At 39.3% G+C, this 19210-nt stretch overlaps 1 protein-coding gene across 3 annotated transcripts in view; it reads left to right on the top strand.

The window, feature by feature from the left end:
- The window catches only part of sfmbt2 (Scm like with four mbt domains 2), a 60208-nt gene that overhangs the window by 33738 nt on the left and 7260 nt on the right, over positions 1–19210 (top strand). For all 3 annotated transcript variants that reach the window (XM_047162141.2, XM_017494397.3, XM_017494399.3), the window contains 13 exons: positions 2700–2788; positions 4147–4390; positions 7041–7138; positions 8598–8699; positions 9156–9303; positions 9514–9596; positions 10661–10787; positions 12056–12169; positions 13126–13168; positions 13620–13684; positions 15250–15389; positions 15716–15825; positions 17225–17400. In XM_047162141.2, the coding sequence (XP_047018097.1) occupies positions 2700–2788; positions 4147–4390; positions 7041–7138; positions 8598–8699; positions 9156–9303; positions 9514–9596; positions 10661–10787; positions 12056–12169; positions 13126–13168; positions 13620–13684; positions 15250–15389; positions 15716–15825; positions 17225–17400 (1539 nt within the window). The remainder of the gene's footprint in view (positions 1–2699; positions 2789–4146; positions 4391–7040; positions 7139–8597; positions 8700–9155; positions 9304–9513; positions 9597–10660; positions 10788–12055; positions 12170–13125; positions 13169–13619; positions 13685–15249; positions 15390–15715; positions 15826–17224; positions 17401–19210) is intronic.

The raw sequence follows: 19210 nt of genomic DNA, 5'->3' as shown, positions 1-19210 counted from the left end.
CCCAGTAGTTGATTCGAGCGCCTGTGTTTTTCCATAATGAATATTCAAATAAGAATGACTTCTGAGCATTGACGAGTGGGTGCAAGGTTAGGCATTTAAAGCCCAACCAGATCAAGGGTTGGAAAAAAAAAAAAAAAAAAAAAAAGCTAAACAAATGTGATGAGGTTTAAAATAGGCTTGGAGAGAAATGTTCGAAGTGGAAATGGGGGTGGTGGCAGTAGTCATGGTGATAGTAGCTATAGGCTAATGGCTTTCTGCCAGTCAAAACTAAACGAATGGAATGGGTATGTAAGTAAATTGAGTGTTGAGAGCTTATTGAGGGTTCAATGACTGCCTTAAACTACATGTATGAAAATAGTTGATCTATTTTTGCCTCGAAGAAATTAAAACAGAGAGACAGGAGGGAGAGCGAGAGAGAGAGAGAGAGAGAGAGAGAGTGAGAGGGGAGTAGAGATCAGTAGAGCAAGGGAACAACCTTCTCGCACTTTCTTGATAGCCGTCTATATTTAACGCTGTCTATATTTAAGGGCTTCATTGAGAAATGACCGTTTTAAAATGTTTTTGCTTTAGAAGATTAATGTGTGATACACAAAATATTCATCCTCAACAGGCAGCAGTAATATCATCTGAGAAAAAAGAAAAAACAAAAGAACTATCTCAAAGGATGTGACGTAAAATATTAGGGTCACTGCTTATTTAATGAGTCTCATAATTAATCCATGAAGAAATGATAAAAAAGCAATTATTTGACACTAACTTTTTTTTCTTTTTTTCTTTTCCAAACGTGGCATCTAGAGAAGTCATCATGACAAATTAAGTCCAGTCATTGTTCCTGTTTCCCCCCTCCTCCTGTCTTTGTTTACCAGAGTGTTCTCTCAGGGCATAGATCACACCCTCTGAATGCTGTCATATGATCCTTTGGAGTTGTGATGTAGACATGACACACAGAAACAATATGTTTGCCTCCCCTGAGTGTTGTTACAGAGAGATGAATGTGAGGTTCTGGTTAGTGTTAATTACGGTATAGCTGGGTAGAATTTGGGTGATCAGTTTCAAATCTTGTGTCAGTTAATATTAATTCATGATTTTGCTCAGTGTTTAGCTTAGTGGGATTGTGTCACTGATGTGGGTGTTGTTCACAGATCAGCCATAACATTAGAATCATGGACAGGTGAAGAGAATAACATTGGTTATGTCATTACAATGGCACCTGTTAAAGGGTGGGATATATTAGGCTAGACACATCGCTAAAATATGAGGTCTTGTTCCTGGTATGCAGTGGTTAGTACCTACCAAAAGTGGTCCAAGGAAGGACAACCAGTGAACCGGCAACTGGGTCATGGACATCCAAGGCTCATCGATGCGTGTGTGGAGCATAGGCTAGCCCATTCTACTTGGATAATAATGTGAACAAATACTAATTAGGACTATAAAAATAAAGGCATGAATTAATAAAGCCATTGTGCAGTTTGCATGGTGGCTGTTTGCCAGAAAGTTGATTTTCATACTGTGGATGAAATCCCCAAAAAGTGAGTCAGAAAAACAAGTGCCTTTGGTTGCAGAGCATTGGAAAAGGTTACTAAAGTTTACATTCTCATGTTCACTATGGACCATATTCAGAGTTTACAGTAGTTACATATGCGTACTTAGGAGTGGATAATGAAATAGTACACATTGTAATTCAGTGATCTGACATGTCTGCAGACACACATGCTACTTGGACAGTAGCAACTGACCTTTTGAGTCGTACAATATCATCTCCAGCGAGGAGACGATAAGCAAGGGGTCGTGTTTTGCTGATTAAGGTGAATGATAATTTCTAGGGAAACAGTGGAGCTTGGAGGAGACACTAACTGCCCTCTTCTGTATACATGAGCTCACGCGACGGACTAGTTGAAGCCGAGTAGCTCAGAAGAGAGAGTAATGCCATCATTATGGTCTCTTGGACTCCAGGCCATACATAGTTGTGTTCTCCAGCCGAGAAGGCAAATGCTTTTATTCTTACAACGCTCAGGAACCCATTCTCAGATTGTCCGACCTTGTTTTAGACAGTGCAGTGTTTTTGTAATTTAAATACCACATTTCTGTGTTCTGTAATGATGTTGTAATTTGATGAGTTAGGATTGACTGTTAAAAGTGACACAATATTTGCAGTGTATTCACTACACTCTACGTGGGTCCCGCTGCATTATTATTAGTGCTAGTATTATTAGTAGACCAACCGAGAAATGGACGCCCACCAACTTCCACAGACGAAGGCACAACCGACGTCGTGCTGGCGTACATAGTCCCCTATGTCTGGAGAAAAACAAATGAGTGAATGATTGAGCAGAGCTGGGGATCTACAGGATCAGGATTAGGGAACACGGTGTTCAAAAGTTCAAAATTTGCAACAGCTGCTTTGAGCTTGACAGTCTGTAGTTTGTGAATGATCCACCGGTAGCATGATTATTGTGTGCTTATTAGTGTAGGTTGTAACAGAAGGACGAGTGAGCTCATTTACGGTTTTGCAACTGTTTATGTGGCTGAGACAAATTGAATATTCCTGTGAATGAGTCATGCTTGTGTTACATATTTGTGAATATTGAAATGTATGCCCCCTCGCATAAATTCACATGCTCTCTTTTGGTTCTAAGACCTATTGCAGTAACTAAACCAGGTTTAATGTGTGATGTTCTAACTTCCTACCTCTTTCACAGCTATTAAAGAGAAGTACAGTGACTGGACTGAGTTTCTGGTGAAGGAGCTCACAGGCTCACGAACAGCACCAGCTAACCTGCTTGAAGGGGTGGGTATATGTGAATACATAATATACATTGCATAGGATATACAGAAGATATACAGTACATATATATTGTATATATAGAGAGAATTTGGAACTTGTTGAAGTGCAGGAACATTGCATTTCCATTAGTGGTTGGCCAATAATTCAAAAAAGGAATTGACTAGTTTTATATTTAAAGTGAAAACTTATTCAATACATTGCTATTTTAAAAAAAAATGTTTGGAGAAAAATGCTTACAAACAACAGTTAAGAATGCATCAATCCATACTTCACTTAACAGATATGCACAGGCTACAAATGATATTTTCGGCTTCAATGCTGTTAACAACAAAACTAAATCAGTGCAATAAATGCATTCAATAATAAACCTGTGTACCATATTGCACTATTTAAGGATGCACCAATTATTAAAATGCACTCGTATGGATGGAGTGGCTCAGCTGTATTCATTGGTGGTACTGAGACCGCGCAGCATGGAAGCTCATGTCCATCAGCAGAGCCCTATAGTTCTGATTTGTTCTCATGTTCTGATTTTTTTTGTTTTTGCTGTACCATCTTTAACCCTTTCTCACAGTACACTGGCATTCCATTCTTATCGGACATGTTCTATCAGTATAAACAAACGAATTATTTTATCGCCGCACGTCTGTTACAAGACTAGTCAGGACACTGTTGGGTTTCTGTGTGTAGTGTATAATGGCCCTGTAATTAGCTGCTGGTGAGCAGGGCGATGGGCAATGGGAGGGGTGTGAGCCCCTGCTGGACAAACAATCCATACATTTCCACAATAACATTGTTACAGAGATAAAAATAAAAAAGACAGCACAACCAAAGCTTTTTTTGATAGTAAAACCGTATTAAAGTGCCAGAATAAAATTATAAACCTAGTAGGCTAGGTAAAAAAAAAAAAAAGACAAGAAAAGCATTAACAACTACTGTAAAATGTTGCATCACAAATAAATAAATTCAATGCTGAACACAGGTACCCATGAAACAGGTGGAAAGTCCTTATTTTAGTGTCTGGTAAAGGTATAAGTAAATGCAGGTCTTTAAACTGTATCAATCAGCAACATTCAGTATAGCAAGCTCCATTACTATACTTCCTGGGCTGCATGAAAGTACCAACCTTGGAGTTCCTGGAAGTATTGTCCATTGATTCATGTCTAAAATTCATGAATTATTAAAAAAAAAAAAGTTCCTCGGTGGAAAATACTTTGTGAACAGGTTCCTGTGGTGGAAATGTCTTATCTTGTTTTTGTGTATTTATTACTATAAGGCTGTGAGTCTTTGAGTAAGAATTAATAATGATGTCTACACGTTGCTCTGGTCAGTAACACGTGTGTTTTTGTTTTCTCTTGTAGCCATTGAGGGGTAAGAACACAGTGGATCTGATTGTGCCTGGGTGTGTGTTAGAGATCCGTGACGCCAGTGAGCCGTTTGTGTACTGGGCAGTGCGGGTGCAGCGAAACGTCGGCGGGCGTCTTTGGCTCAGCTATGTGGGACTGGAAGAGCCCGCCTACAACATCTGGATTTTCTACCTGGACATCAGGCTTCGTCCACTGGGTTGGGCCAAAGAGAACTGTCTCACAATGGAACCACCAAAAGGTACGAATATTTACAGCTTACCGCCCTGAAGTCGATTCTTTTCTCGATAAGAGTTTTATTCCTCTTATACCTCAGCAATATGTCAGTGCTACAATTTTTCATTTATTTAAGAACACGTTACACTTTGTTCCCCCCATGAAACAAGTTAGTTCCTGTTATATAAACAGTAACACTCTCACTTGACCTCTCTCTCTCTCTCTCTTTTTTTTTTTTTCTCACTCTTGAAATTTCAAAAGATGAAAAATGCAGCTCGTCAACCACAAACACCCTCCTACTAATTTCCAGTACACGCAAACAAAACTGGCCCTGGATTGCACAATGAATAATAAAAATGAAAGGTGATGCCAAACCTCTGTCAGCATGAGCATGTCAGATCGGAGAAGTGGCGTGCTATAAACTTCCTCGGAATGTCAGTCGTAAATGTGTAGCAAGAAAAGCGTGGAAAATGCTCAAGGGTAATCGAGGAGTAAAGTAAACGTGGTAGACAAACGATTAATAGTGTGCTCAAGTTTATTGTTTCTTAATCCCATTACTCGCTCAATAATGGTGTGTTTGAATCATGCACTTGGAGTAATTACAGTAAATAAAGTGCAGTTACGTCGGGTTAATAACAAACCACACAGCAGTTTATGTTTCCTATGGGAACTAATAGCCCTGTAGTCTTCTTTTATTAGCGAACTTTTATTAGATTAGCGTTTCCCTGTTGTGTTCCCACTATACACGTTTTAGTTTAGTTTCTTGCTCCCATTCGAGAGATAACATAATTAATGAACAGTTGAAAATGAGATACAATAGGGGGGGAAATGTGCAATGCAGGTGAACTAACCTCTAAAGCATACTACATTATAATACCAGCATAGTAATCATTCTTATTTTACACAAGCTTCTTAGGGAACTGTGGGAAAATCAGTTTGCTGTAACTGTACATTCTGGAAAAAATAAAAAGGACTGTGCTTGTGTGTGTGTGTGTGTGGGGGGGGGGGGGGGGGGGGGGTGTGGGCTGGTGTGGAAGTATGAATCATTCAGCTCTTGTTTTTCTGAAAAACAGATCCTTATCATCTTCTCAGGAACTATGACCAATATATATAGACCAAGCTGTGTATTAGATATCTGCATTATATGCAGGATGTCATATCATAGATCGAAGGAATGAAACAAATAATCAATGACGCTGCTATTACCACACTGAAGCTGATTATTTTCCTGTAATCAACAGCAAGTCCGGATGTGTTTTATCCCCCGTATGCGTAATATCCAACGATATGTCCATGTAATATCCAACGATATTTTTTCATTTATTAACGCATATTTTATAGATTATAGATACGCTTAATGTTCTGTGAAACAAGTTAGCTCCTGTTAGTGCTTATATTATAGCAGCTATAAACAGTCGTTCCCTCACCAGTCTCTCTTTTTTCCCTTTCTTGAAGTTACTAAGACAAAAACAAACAAACAAAAAACGCAGCTTTTCATGCTACTGAGAATCCCGGAAAGTGCAAAGTCGTCCTGAAGATTCTCCTGTGGAGGAAAGCTTACTGACTGTTATAAATCTGAGACACAGTGTTCATCACTGTGAATGAGCTGTTACTAGAGAAATGATAAAGCACTGAGCCATTATAGAAAATTACCCACATCTTCTGACCAATCAGATTTGAGAACAGCTCTGCTGTATAAAATATAGAGATGCACCGATACTGAATTTCTCCGCCGATATGATAACCGATTATTCATAGTGATATCGACCGATACCGATAGTTCTGCCTTTTATGCCTTCTTTTAAATGAATAATAATTAATTCCACAATTCTGAAGGAAATGCAAAAAAACTTAATTCTCTCCATTTCAACAAGTTGTTTCACAGTAACTGGTCTCACAAACAGAAAACACACTACTCACATTAAGACATGAACTCAATTCTGAAGATTAAAGTAAGATTTCTTAAATTACTGAATGTTATTAATTCATATTAACATTGACTGAATTCTAAAAAAAACCTCCTGTTAGTCTCACATTCCCTCTCCGCTAACAAAAGCATTTCTACTTCATCACTGAACATCAAACTGGTCATATATAATATACACTTTTTATATATTAATATTAACTGGATATGAAGTACACTATACTACAAATATATTTTTCTGTGCAATATATACTTTTTTGTCAATTCATCTTCATTTAAATCTTTCAACGGAGCTTTAATTAAGCGTGAGCAGCTCGGCAAAAAAAAAATAAAAATAGACCCGACGCTGAAACTCCCGCTTCACTGCTGCAGCTTCCGGTGTAAATTTTTAACAGTGCAGAGATTACAGAGCTTACAAACTGCAGTTTTGTCGTCATCCCACACAAGATACATCATCTTTACACACAGCACGAAATCCATGTGTTTTCCCGCCCTCTTTTGATTGACAGGATATAATCGGAAAAATTGCCTTTATCAGCTGATACCAATTATTGGCATCGGTGCATCTCTAATAGAATATAATGTTAATGAAGGGACGATTGAGAAATAGATTTTTTTAAAAGAAAAGGTCGATGGACAGAAGGTTACGTAGAGGCGTGGATGAATGGATAGACGGAGAGCTTGGTTGAAGAATAGACGGATACGTTGAGAGACACACTGATGTATAGCGCTGTTCTCTTTCCCTCTGCAGAAGTGCATCATCTGAGGAGTGCTACAGAGTGGAGCGACGCTGTAGAGAGAGTCATGTCTGCAGCCCTGGAAAACCCCCTGCCTCTGGAGGTCTTTAAGGTAGATGAGCTTGTGTGCGTACGTGATAGATGATTGACTGAAGGTACTTCTCAGAATGTTGACGGATTTAATATGTATGTATATATAATGTTGAAATTTATTATTCAAATAACGTTGTTAATTGACTTGACATTTCAATAGTTTTATTATTTTAATACTGATTTCTCTTCCCTACAAATAATAAAAAACCTCCTTTTAGTTTCGGATTGTGATCGTCACAAATGCTGAGCTTCAAGACACATCATTAAGCATTTTAATACAAGTTACACCATCCACAATCCAGAGTCATTATCCAAAAGCAAGCACAAAGTGACTGCTGTACATCATTCTGTTGGCTCCGTCTTGCAGCAGGAATAAAAGCAAATCTCTTGTACATACAATCTGAGATTCAGAAGGCTCTGCAATACATTATCTGTGTAACTCGCACACCTGCTCGATAAATCTACGTGTGTCGTGATGCAAGATCCCGCTGTGTTAGTGTCCTGGCTCCTCATTGGCTACGTTTACAAGCAGCCTAATAGTCTGTTAATAAGGCGTACCTGAATGAAATGTCTATCCAATTTAATCAGCTCGTAATAGTTTTAATAATCAGTTAAATAGTAAAAAAAAAAGAACAATAAACCTGATTACTTTCCCTGAATCAGTGTGTGTGTTCTGCACATGTGGCTTCGGAATCACGATAAAGCGGTCCAGTAAGAAAACACAGCTCATGTTACAAATCTATTGAAAACAACATTGAGGTTGGATGGGCTGTAAGATGGGTATCAAAATAACATTCTGAGGCAGATGCAGGATGGGAATTGATCTGAATATTCAGGAGACATTCAGTGTGGATGCAGAGCTTTTTTTTTTTTTTTTTACATGGTTAAATAATGCAATGCAAGTCCCTGTGAATGAGCTGTTACTATAGAAACGATAAAGCACTACTGTCTGAGCCATTATAGAAAATTACCCACATCTTCTGATTAATCAGATTTGAGAATTGAACAGCTCTATTGTATAAAATATAGAGATGCACCGATGCTAAATGTCTCAGCCGATACCGATAACCGATTATTCAGAGGAATAGGTCTCCTATTGTTGCTGCCTCAGTTGCCTGTTTTGTTAGTTGTTCTGGATAAGAGCGTCTGCTAAATGGCAGAATGGTAGAAAGACAGAGAGATCAACAAAGCCATGGAAATGAGTCAGTATTGCGGAGTAACACAGCCAAAGCCTAACTAATAAGGTGAAGTGTACAGGATACTGTAAATATCCAACATGTAACGAACAACAGGTGAGCGTGTCGACGAGACGAGGCCGCTGCTCGGTAGACACAATGGAAACGGCGTCTGGGAGCTGTTAGTGGTCAGGTGGAGGAACTAGAAATGAAGGAATGACCGGAAACCGATACCAGCATTAGAACAAACTGAACACATCCGGAGACATGAAGGTGTGTATATGCTTTGTGTTTGTGTTACAGGATCATGCGGATTTGCGTAAACACTCGTTCAAAATGGGGATGAAGCTAGAGATGGTATCACCACAAGAACCCTTCCACATCTGCCCCGTGTCTGTCACTAAAGTGAGCCATATTTCCCTCTCTATCTCTTTCTCCATCACACACAAACACACACACACACACACACAAACACAGAGGGTAACTTTTCGTTTTCTCCTTAATCTTCATGAGACAGGATGAAAAGAAGTCAGGGGAGATACAGTAAATGTTAACCCACTTTGACAGATTATTTTTTTTCCTCCTTATGCTTCATGCAACCAGATCAATGAAATGATGGGGGCACTATGCACATGCTATTAACAATTAACACATTATACCTCAATATAAAGACCCCAAGGGTCAACTGGAATATACTGACCCTGTCCAAATGAACGTGACACATGCGCTCATTATTTAAATGCCAAACATGTGATTCTTTGCCTTTGAATGAAATATGATCACATAATAGTCAGACTAGTTGTGACAGGCCAAAGGGATAACCAAAACCTGCTGACCATTCTGTCTGTGTTTCTCATGTAGGTGTATAATGAGCACTACTTCCAGGTCACTGTGGATGACCTGAGCGGTGAAGCCCCGCCCTGCTCGGTGCTGTGTCACGCCGATTCTCCAGGGATCCTGCCAATCCAGTGGTGCTTGAAAAACGGTGTTTGTCTGCAGAGGCCTAGGGGTCAGTCCATACAGCCATTCTGCCCCAGTTTAATTGCTGGTCAAATTATACTCGTTGCTCAAGTACGAGTGTGTGAGTAAGTCTATGTGTCCACATGTCTATGTTTTCTAATCTTTCTCTCTCTTTTCTTGCTCTCTTGCTATATTTCTGTCGGTCTCTCTCTCTCTCTCTCTCTCTCTCTCTCTCTCTCTCTCTCTCTCTCTCTCTCAGGTTTTCAGTCTCAGGACTTTGACTGGGCAGACTATCTGAAGCACACAGGTACTGAGGCTGCCCCAGATGCCTGTTTCCCCAATGTAAGAACACTCACACACACACACACACACACACACACACACACACACACACCTACACACATACGCACACACACACACACAAACTTCCACAAGCACACTCTTTCGTTTACACTGTGCACCATTAACCCATGTTCAGTATTTCCAGTTTTTTTTAAAACAGTTATGTCTTTATTATTGTTTCTTTAAAGCACCATTTTCAGGTTTTGTTAATTTTTAGTGGTTTTTTTTTTTTTTTTTCTTTTTTTTTTTTTAGCATTTTTATTCATTTTATTTTATTTTGAGTTGTTGCTTTACCAAGCTTCATTCTACATTCAATTAGCTACCATAGTTGCACAACATATGTGTACAGTTACTGACTTTAGCCCATATGTTGCTATACACACTTTGTTAGCCCCCTCTACCCCACCAATATAACGAGACACATGGTGGTAAAATTGTGATGTGTGTAATGTACTTTTTTTATGTAGACTTTGGGATTCTTTTTTATAGTTATATAAAGCTGCTTGGGCAATTATGTTGAAACTAGAGGATTTCCCATTTTACTGTGGGTGTTTGCCCACAGTGCACCGCTGTGTACCTCTATTTATACACTCTTCCTCATCCTATAGCACCTCTCACAATACACCACGTTACAGAGTTTATGCTGTCAGTTCTTGCTCTGAACACAGTTTTTATTTACTACACGCCTGGTCATTTCTCCAAGAGCGCTTTATGGGAAACATTGTGAAGTGTGTTGTGCGAGAGTCTGTTGTGAACATGTATTATTGTTTTTTATTTTTCCCCAATTAGAATTATTTGTCAATTTCTCCACATAGTTATTAATTGTGTTGCTCTTGTTTAATTACGTCTTCCCAGAAAACCTTTTGTTTTGATTCTGCTATTAATTCCATTGTATATTTGCAGTATATGTTTTTGTGCCGTTAATCATCCAGGTTTGAGCAGCCTTTGAACGAACAGGGAATCAATATGTAAGGCTCTCTTGTGTGTTTGTGGATGTGGATGACTGTGTGCATGGCTTGTGTACCTATCTGCGTGTGTGTGTGTGTGTGTGTGCGCGCGCGCAGGCGTCTCTGAGTCGGGGCTTCTGTAAGGATACGTGGTTGGAAGCTGTAAATCCACTTCAGCCAGCTGAAATCAATGTTGCACGCATCACCCAGGTTAAAGGTCGGCTCCTCTGGCTCCGATATGAAGGTAAGAGACAGTGTGTGTGTGTGTGTGTGTGTGATTTTTATCGTGTGTGTGGTCATTTTTATAGTAACAAGGTGAAATGAAAGTGAAAAATGGCTGGCGGTTTGTGAATATAAAAACACAAACGCTGATGTCAGTGGTTGTTCCATTTCTTCCATCTCTTTACAACACTCCAAAACCTTTAGTATTGTTATTCTGGATCAAAAGTGAGATGACAATAACGCATATTCACTACTACTACTGACCTGTTTTTGGGTGGTAGAAGGAAATCAGAGAGAACCAAGATTAAACCCACATGGACACGGGACAGAACGTGCAAAACTCTACACAAATAATTAACCCGGACTCGGGATGAAACCAGGCAACTCTACAGTGTTTGTTTATTAACAGATCTGAAATACTACTCGTGTGCAATTTATGTCATTTTATCTGCTCGAGCACTCGACATAGTGAATACTTGAGGGGTTTATCTTAACAAAGCAGGCAGCAAGCCAATGTTTGGCTTGTTCTGTCAACTCACTGGGGTAAAATACGTTATTTGGGTCTAGTTAGTGCCTTTGTTTACATTGAGATTAGTATTACAGCTTTGTGCTGCACTGTACAGAAGTTCCCATGGAAATAGCACAATAACCAAGCCCTAATTTTTAAACTCAAGATCACAGCTTCATTTCTGGAAGGAGTTTTGTTTGTTGTTTGGTACTGGACTTCAATCAGTGCAAAAAATAATGTTCATATATTTATTGATTGTCAGTCGTTGCTGTCATGCCTCATGGCATTAGTAAGTACATGAAGCACTGACTTTATCATATTACAACAGTGTATTTATGGTAGGGATGGGCGATATAGACTTAAAACTAGATCAGGATATTTTCTGGTATTTATTGCGATAACAATCTCAGTGATGATATAAATATAGAACCGTGCACCACTGTTTTCAGCTACAAGTGATAGCTGTGACCTTGAGAGCCTCAGAAACACGAACATTGATCTAAAAGTAAAACTGATTTTCTGTAATCAAACCAGTTCCAGATTGTAGAGGTAGCTCCTCGTATAGCTTCACGTCTGCCTTCCGCCGTACTTGTGTTCACGCCGTCGCACATAGAAATACATCATCAACTAGCCTTTATCCTTATTATCACGGGAAGACCCATTCTTATTGTGGGGAGAATTTCCATCAAACGATAAGATAATCGCTAATCCCTAATTTATGGTCTAGATTTGATATGTTCAGGTAACTAATTTTAACCTTTTGTTTCTTTTTCTCATATCAGGCCTGACCAAGCCCCTAGCTGAGTGTTTAGTGGATGTTGAGAGTATGGACATCTTTCCTGTGGGCTGGTGCGAAGCTAATGCCTATCCTTTAACACCTTTACGTAAAGCAGTGTGTAAGTATGAAATTTCTCTTCATGAAATGAAGAGACTGTGTCTCTCTGACGTCTAACCTTGTTACTTTGTTTCACGTTCTCAGACGTTACACATCTAACGTCTGCATCTAACCAAGTATTCACCCTCATTTCTGTGAAATGTCGCAATGTAGGTACTGACGTAATTGCAGGCCTTCGACGCTTTATTAAAAAGCAGCAAACAAACCACATGCGGAATCCAAAAGCAGAGTAAAGATTCAGGCAATGAGCAAACAGCGAAACCAGAAACTAGATCAAAACCAAAAAGGCTCACGGGATCAAGGGTTGTTATCGAGCGGTACAAAAGACACAGAGCGTATACTTTGCGACGAACAAAGAAAACCCAAGGGTTATCAATCAAACGCACAGACTAATCAAAGGGCAAACTGAAAACAGGTGAGAGTAATCATGACACATTAGGGAGACAACCAATGACAAGACATGAACCAAAACTACAACAAACATGGCAGCGTAAAGTATGCGACGTAGCACTGCGAGCTGCTACAAGCGCTGAGAGGTGTGCCATGCAGCGCTCGAGACGAGGAGGTAATACCCGAGACCTAAATTAGTTGTGGTGCAACCAGTTGTCATCAGAAGTCACTGATGTCAGTATAAATACACCTGTTCCTGAAGTATATCTAAACAAACAGCACAATGAAAACCAATGAGCTATTAAAATATTCTGGAAACGTATTAATCAGAGTTCCTACACTTCCTGTAGAGCACCATTAATTCCATTACTACAAACCACGCAACCAAGAGACCAACATATACCGACATATTACATATTATGACACGTAATCCCAATGACATCCATTTCAGTCCGTGTTGTAACACTAAACAACGTGGAAAATTTTAAGGGGGTGAATACTTCTGCACTTAAAGTACTCCATTTTAGTGTGTATGTAATCGATTTTATTCACATTCGCACTCTTTAGGTCAGTCTCAGAAGAAGATTGCCGTGGTGCAGCCGGAGAAACAGTAAGTTACCTGGAAAGTTCACGCTCTGTCTCTGCTTACACTTCCATCCAAATATTTTATCCGCACTCTTCCACTTCTCCAAACCCTTCTGTGAAGTCGTGCAAGATTAACGGCGCAGAGACCTGAGCGCTTTATTTAATCCTGCGTGCGTCTGTCCTCGCATAACAGAGTCATCCCAGTCTCAACACTGCTCTGTTTCATTTCCTCTCCGTGCCACGGCCTCCGAACTCGCTTAACGGCAGGAGACGCGAGCGTTCTGCCTTCACTCAAATATACAGATGCAGTTGGGCTCTCCAGAAATGTTGGAACTGTTTTCATCAAGCATGTTACACCTTCGCTATGTTAATGTCGGTTTTGTGAATGCGTGTGCTAATGGAACGCTGTAGAGTAGTTCATGATGCATTAGTAAGTAATTAGTAGTTAGTAATTATCCTATTGGTTGTTGTTGCAGGTTGGCTCCTCCACCCAAAGAAAATATTCCTCTCAACCATTGCCAGCCTGTTGCCATGGACCCAGGTTGTTATTTATTTATTTATTTATTATTATTTAATGTAGTAGACTTTTTACTATTGTAGAAGTGGTACATTGAACTGTACGAGTTAGACTATCTCTGAAATTCAGAAGTTTTGATGGGGAATACTTTTGATTCTTAGTCTAGTAAATCTTATATGTACTTAGCTCTGTTAATTAATTTTTTTTGTTTGTTTTGTTACTGAATCACAATTGGTATGCAGGACATGTACAGTTTTGCATTATATAGAGTGACGAACAACGGCTGTAGGTTTACCCTACGGCTAGAGCAAATAAATACTAAACAGGAAAAGATTTGGTCTATGAACTAACTGTGTGAGTATCGAATAATAAATGCATATTACTTGCACGCAGACCATTGACGATGGTGTCTTGACAGAGCCCTCTCAATCAGTGCGTGTGGCCCAGGGCGATATTTTTTTATTGTAGGGTTCAGACTTAGGGGATGTGGCTTGTGTGTGGTCTGCGCATACAAATCAGTTAAAACTGAATCTAACCAGCATGTGAATGACAGTATAGCAAATTAAGCACCACACGCTGCTCAGAGCTGTCTCAGCAGACGGCTGCATCCTCTCTGATTTAACAGTGAAAGCACTTTATAAAATTAAACTTCACACACACACACACACACACAGAGTAAGTATTAAATGATAAATGAAGTTGGGGTGTTTGAATATTGAATATAGCTAAGAAAATATCTGCAGCTCTCGCAAAAACTTTTTTTCTAATATTGTAATTGAAGTGTTTTAATTAAGAATAAAGTGAAAGGCATAGAGATATGTTAATATGAGCTGATGTGTATACTGAGGACCCAAGATTCTTCCAAGATTTCTATAGTAATAGTTTAAGCCGAGTTATCATTACAGTTAAATGATCAAATACAAATAAAATAGATTTCATGTACAACACAGCCACCTGGAAATGATTTCTGATATCAGTGTTGTATCTTTTTCATTCTCTATAAGCAGCACACAAATTATTCCGATAGAGTTTATTGTTTACAAATGCCACTTCCTGCTGCCGGGAGCAAAAATATTTCCCCCCTCTATTTATATTGTACACATCTTCCTTGTTTGTCATAAACTGTATGATGAGTGACACGTTCCTCTTTACATTTCATCAAGTCACACTCTGAGTAAAGCTTGATCAACAGTGACTTAAATCATCTGCTTCAATGAACATTTTGGAACAGCTCGCGGTAGCTCTTTTGGCATTTATTTATTTATTTTATTTTTTGCTGACTGCAGAATTTTATCTCAAGATCTCTTTCGCATGCAGCTTCTTGCTCTAATTTTAGCCGATGCACAGTCAGCGTGTGGCCCTGAGCAGCCACCCCTTTCGCCCACCCTTTAATACAGCCCTGATTGTTTTTTTTTGTTTGTTTGTTTTTATTTGTTTTTTGCACAATGGTAATTTTATTATTTGCTCTCTAAGTTTATTGATTACTGATGTATTGTTTATAAAAATAGCACAAACATCCATTTTTCATGTTCTAGATCAGATCCAGTCCTATGTGCAATTGTAACGTGTGTGTAATTTGTTTACCACAGTTTCTGTAAATGGAAAGTACTGCTGCTCTCAGATCTTTGTGAATCATCGCTGTTTTTCTGGGCCGTACCTCAACAAGGGAAGAATCGCAGAGTTACCACAAGCTGTGGGGCCTGGCAAGTGCACACTCGTCCTTAAGGAGGTAGAGTGGCAGTCCCTCGAGTACTGTGTGTGAGTCTGCAGTAGGAAGAGAGTGAGACAGAGAGAGAGAGAGAGAGCGTCTGTATTGGTGATGGGGGTGTGAGATGGAGAGAGCATGAAACTGGCAGAGACAGGAAAGAGCGATGGAGACATAAACAAAGATGCCAGTATGTTATGATGTCAGCAGTCTGAACGCTAGTTCCATTTTGCTGGTGTGTGCGTGTGTGTGTGTACCTGTGAGATGTGGCGACTTAGTGTGATTCCTCATTCAGAAAGCTTTGTGTGTGTGTGTGTGTGTGTGTGTGTGTGTGTGTGTGTCTTTTGCAGGTGCTGACGATGTTGATAAACTCAGCCTATAAGCCTAGCCGTGTTCTCAGAGAGCTACAGTTGGTGGTAGATCCACAGTGGAACTGTCTGGAGGAAACCCTAAAAGCCAAGTGCGGAGACACACAGACACACTCTCACACACAAGACATACAGATCCATAAATAGAGCACTTTTTATACTTGATACATCTTTGAACGCAAAATTGGCTGCTCAGCTGTTGCATAACACCAGGTGTGTGTTATTCCTTCATTAGTTAACTTACAAGTAAGCAGATAAAAAGGTCTAGAGTTGATTTCAAGTGTGGCATTTTCATTTGCAATCTGTTGCTCTTAACTCTCAATATAAAGCCCAAAGAACTGTCATTGTCAGTGAAGCAAATCATCATTAGGCTGAAAAATCGAAACAGATCCACTAGAAAGACAGCAGAAACATTAGGTGTAGCCAAATCGACTATTTGGTATGTTCTTAAAAAGAAAGAACGCACCGGTGAGCTCAGAAACACCAAAAGGCCTGGAAGACCTCATAAAACACCTGGGCTGGATGAAAGGAGAATTCTTTAAATGCTCCAAAACAATCAGTCAGGTGAAGAACACCTCTCCAGGAGATAGGTGAATCTGTGTCAAAGTCAACAATCAAGAGATTTGACCAGAGTAAATACAAAGGGTTTACAACAAGATGTAGTGTGTTGGTAAGCCTGAGAAGCAGAATGATCTGGGACCTGACAAAGAAGTGGAATGTTGTGCAATGGTGCAAAAGTGAATCACCTGACCTGAATCCAATTGAGCTGCATTTCACTTTCTGAAGGCAAAACTAAAGCAAAGCTCCCCAAAAGCAAGCAGGAACTGAAGACTGGCAGTGTATTAGCTAACTCTGTTAAAAATGTTGTAGCTAGCTGAAATGGCATGAACCCACTGCCATGTCTCACAGTATAACTTTCACAGCTACTGTATATGTTGAAAATCTGATAACATGCAAGCACACAGCACAACAAGCTGCAGGCATCCTACTGATTTGAGTGTACAGAGTTGCTCATTGTGCATTCTGTGGCTTATCTGATCTAATCTGTCCCAGATCTCGCCATCTCACCTATTTTTCAAAAATGTACAATGGCAGAGGAAATCCCACCATAAAGTAGTTATATCCTAAAATGTAAAGTGTATCATTTTTTTTTGTTCTCCAATTCTATCATTTTGTGTGATATAGTAAAACATCAAACCGTCCTGGGTTTCAGATATTTCCAACATCTATTCAGTATGAAGGACCATGCATTTCATTGGCATGACATTACCTAAAATGCACAATACCAATATGCCACAGTATTGCACTATTTGCATAACCAGAAAACCAATTTGCATACTCATGCATGCACATATTTAATAGAACTGAGCGAGGCAAAATTTTCCAAACAGGACGTTGTTGTTATTGTTTTTTTTTCTTCTCCAAAGCGGCTTCGATAGCATACTGGGGACACACCGACAGTGAATTTGTGGCTTTGTGTTTTTCCTGCAGGTATAAAGGGAAGAGTTATCGTGCAAGCATGAGGATTGTGTGTTTGGCTGAGCAGGTGGCAGATTTCTGCCGCAGAGTGTGTGTGAGACTGCAGTGCTGTCCAAACCTGTTCGGCCCCACACTCGTCTCGGAGAAGTGTCCGGAAAACTGCTCCATACACACCAAGACCAAGTACAGTAAGTGTTTAAAGATGTTAACAGGAAGATACAGGAGGGAAAAGATGGGGCAAATCTATTAAGGGAACAGGAGATGTATATCAAGAGTAGGGATGAACCGAATGTTCGGCAACTGAAATTATTCGGCAGAAAATAGCAAAAAAAAGCATTATCGGTGTTCGGCCGAATAAGTGAAAAAGCCGAATAAATTTGACTGAACAGTGGCGTGTTTGATGACGCGACCAAATAGCCTAGCAACCAAAGTGAGACGCGCGCATGCACGAGCTACATGCTTTTCGGATGTTGACGGAAGTTTACTGTGGACACGTATGTTTGTTTTGTTTCTGTTCCGGAGTATTCCGTCACGTCGCGAGATGTAAGGGAGTAGAGTATGGAAGCAGGTAAAGACGAAACAGGCAAACAGGCATAATCAAAGTCGCGGTCACAGAAAACAGGGTCAAAACACAACAAGAAATATGAACTAGTACTATGGACTGGGAGCGGAAAAACCAGCGGGGACTAAATGAACTAAGCTATAGTTTAAACTAACTAAATCTATCAAGGAACATAACATTAACAATGTATCTAACTGTACTATATCTACTATAATATTCCGCGAGGTGTACAGGGACGCGAGCGGTGTATATCCCGAATATAATCAGCCGTATAGAACCCAATAGAACCATTTTTTACACTCATGTCAATGCACTTTCTTGTTGTAGGCTACAGAGTGTTCCATTCTTTCAGCAGTCAGTTATAGGCCTAACACCGGCTATTCAAGGGGGGCTCAAAGATGACCACAAAAATATTTTTATTTTACTCATTTATTTATTTAAATTTATATTGTGCCTTGTTGGTAGCCTTTGCCTGCTGGAATGAAAAAAAAAATGTTCACTGTTAAATATTTTGAAATTGTAGTTTTTGTAATTGAATTTTTCTTTGAAAAGCAAGACAAAATAGTAAAAAGCACATTTTGACTATTTAATTTATGCAATGGTGAAAAAAAAGGCAAAATAAATGGAAAAACGCAAAAAAAAAAAAAAACGTGTTCGATATTGGGCCTTTGGATTTCGGCCAAGTTTTTCCATTGTATTCTGTTTTGGCTTCGGCCAAAAATTTTCATTTCAGTGCATCCCTAATTAAGAGTCAGGAAGGAGAGACAGTAGATATCTTAGGGGAGAGAGAGAGAGAGTTGCAGACAGATATATTAGGAAAGACAGAAATATACGAGGAGAGGGAAAGAGAGAGAGGAGAGAAGAAAGGCATTCACTGAGACAAATGGGAAGAAATAACAAGAAAGATGAGAAATACAGAGATAGACAAATATATTCTATATACACATGATATGTGTATTATGTACCCACGTACAGTATATTATATATGTTAAAATATAATACATAATGAATAAAACAATGCAGGACATGCTGCTGTAGAAAAATAATCGACGACTATTATTCCTCTTATACTTTATAATGTATTCCTGTCATTTTTTTTATTGATTAATGAACGACACATGGACCTTCTTATCACTTTATAGTTTTTGTGATATGTCCACAAAACAAGTTAGTTCCTGCTATCACTTACGTTACACCAGCTAAAAACAGTCAACCCTTCACCAGCCTCCATTTTCTTTCTCTCTCTCTCTTGAAGTTAATAAGTTCATTTACGTAGCAGTCCTCTGTCCTGAAGACTTTCCTGGGTCAGAAAATCTAAAGTTACAGCTTTACCTTTTACTTTACCTTTACTGTTATCAAGCACCGACACTTATAAAAATGGAAATAAATGTCTCTCTCAAAACGTCACCGTACCAAGAATTACACACATTATTTAA

The sequence above is a fragment of the Ictalurus punctatus genome, chromosome 19 (assembly GCF_001660625.3).
Source record: "Ictalurus punctatus breed USDA103 chromosome 19, Coco_2.0, whole genome shotgun sequence".
Lineage (NCBI taxonomy): Eukaryota > Metazoa > Chordata > Actinopteri > Siluriformes > Ictaluridae > Ictalurus > Ictalurus punctatus.
This window is presented reverse-complemented; position numbering and strand designations above follow the sequence as displayed.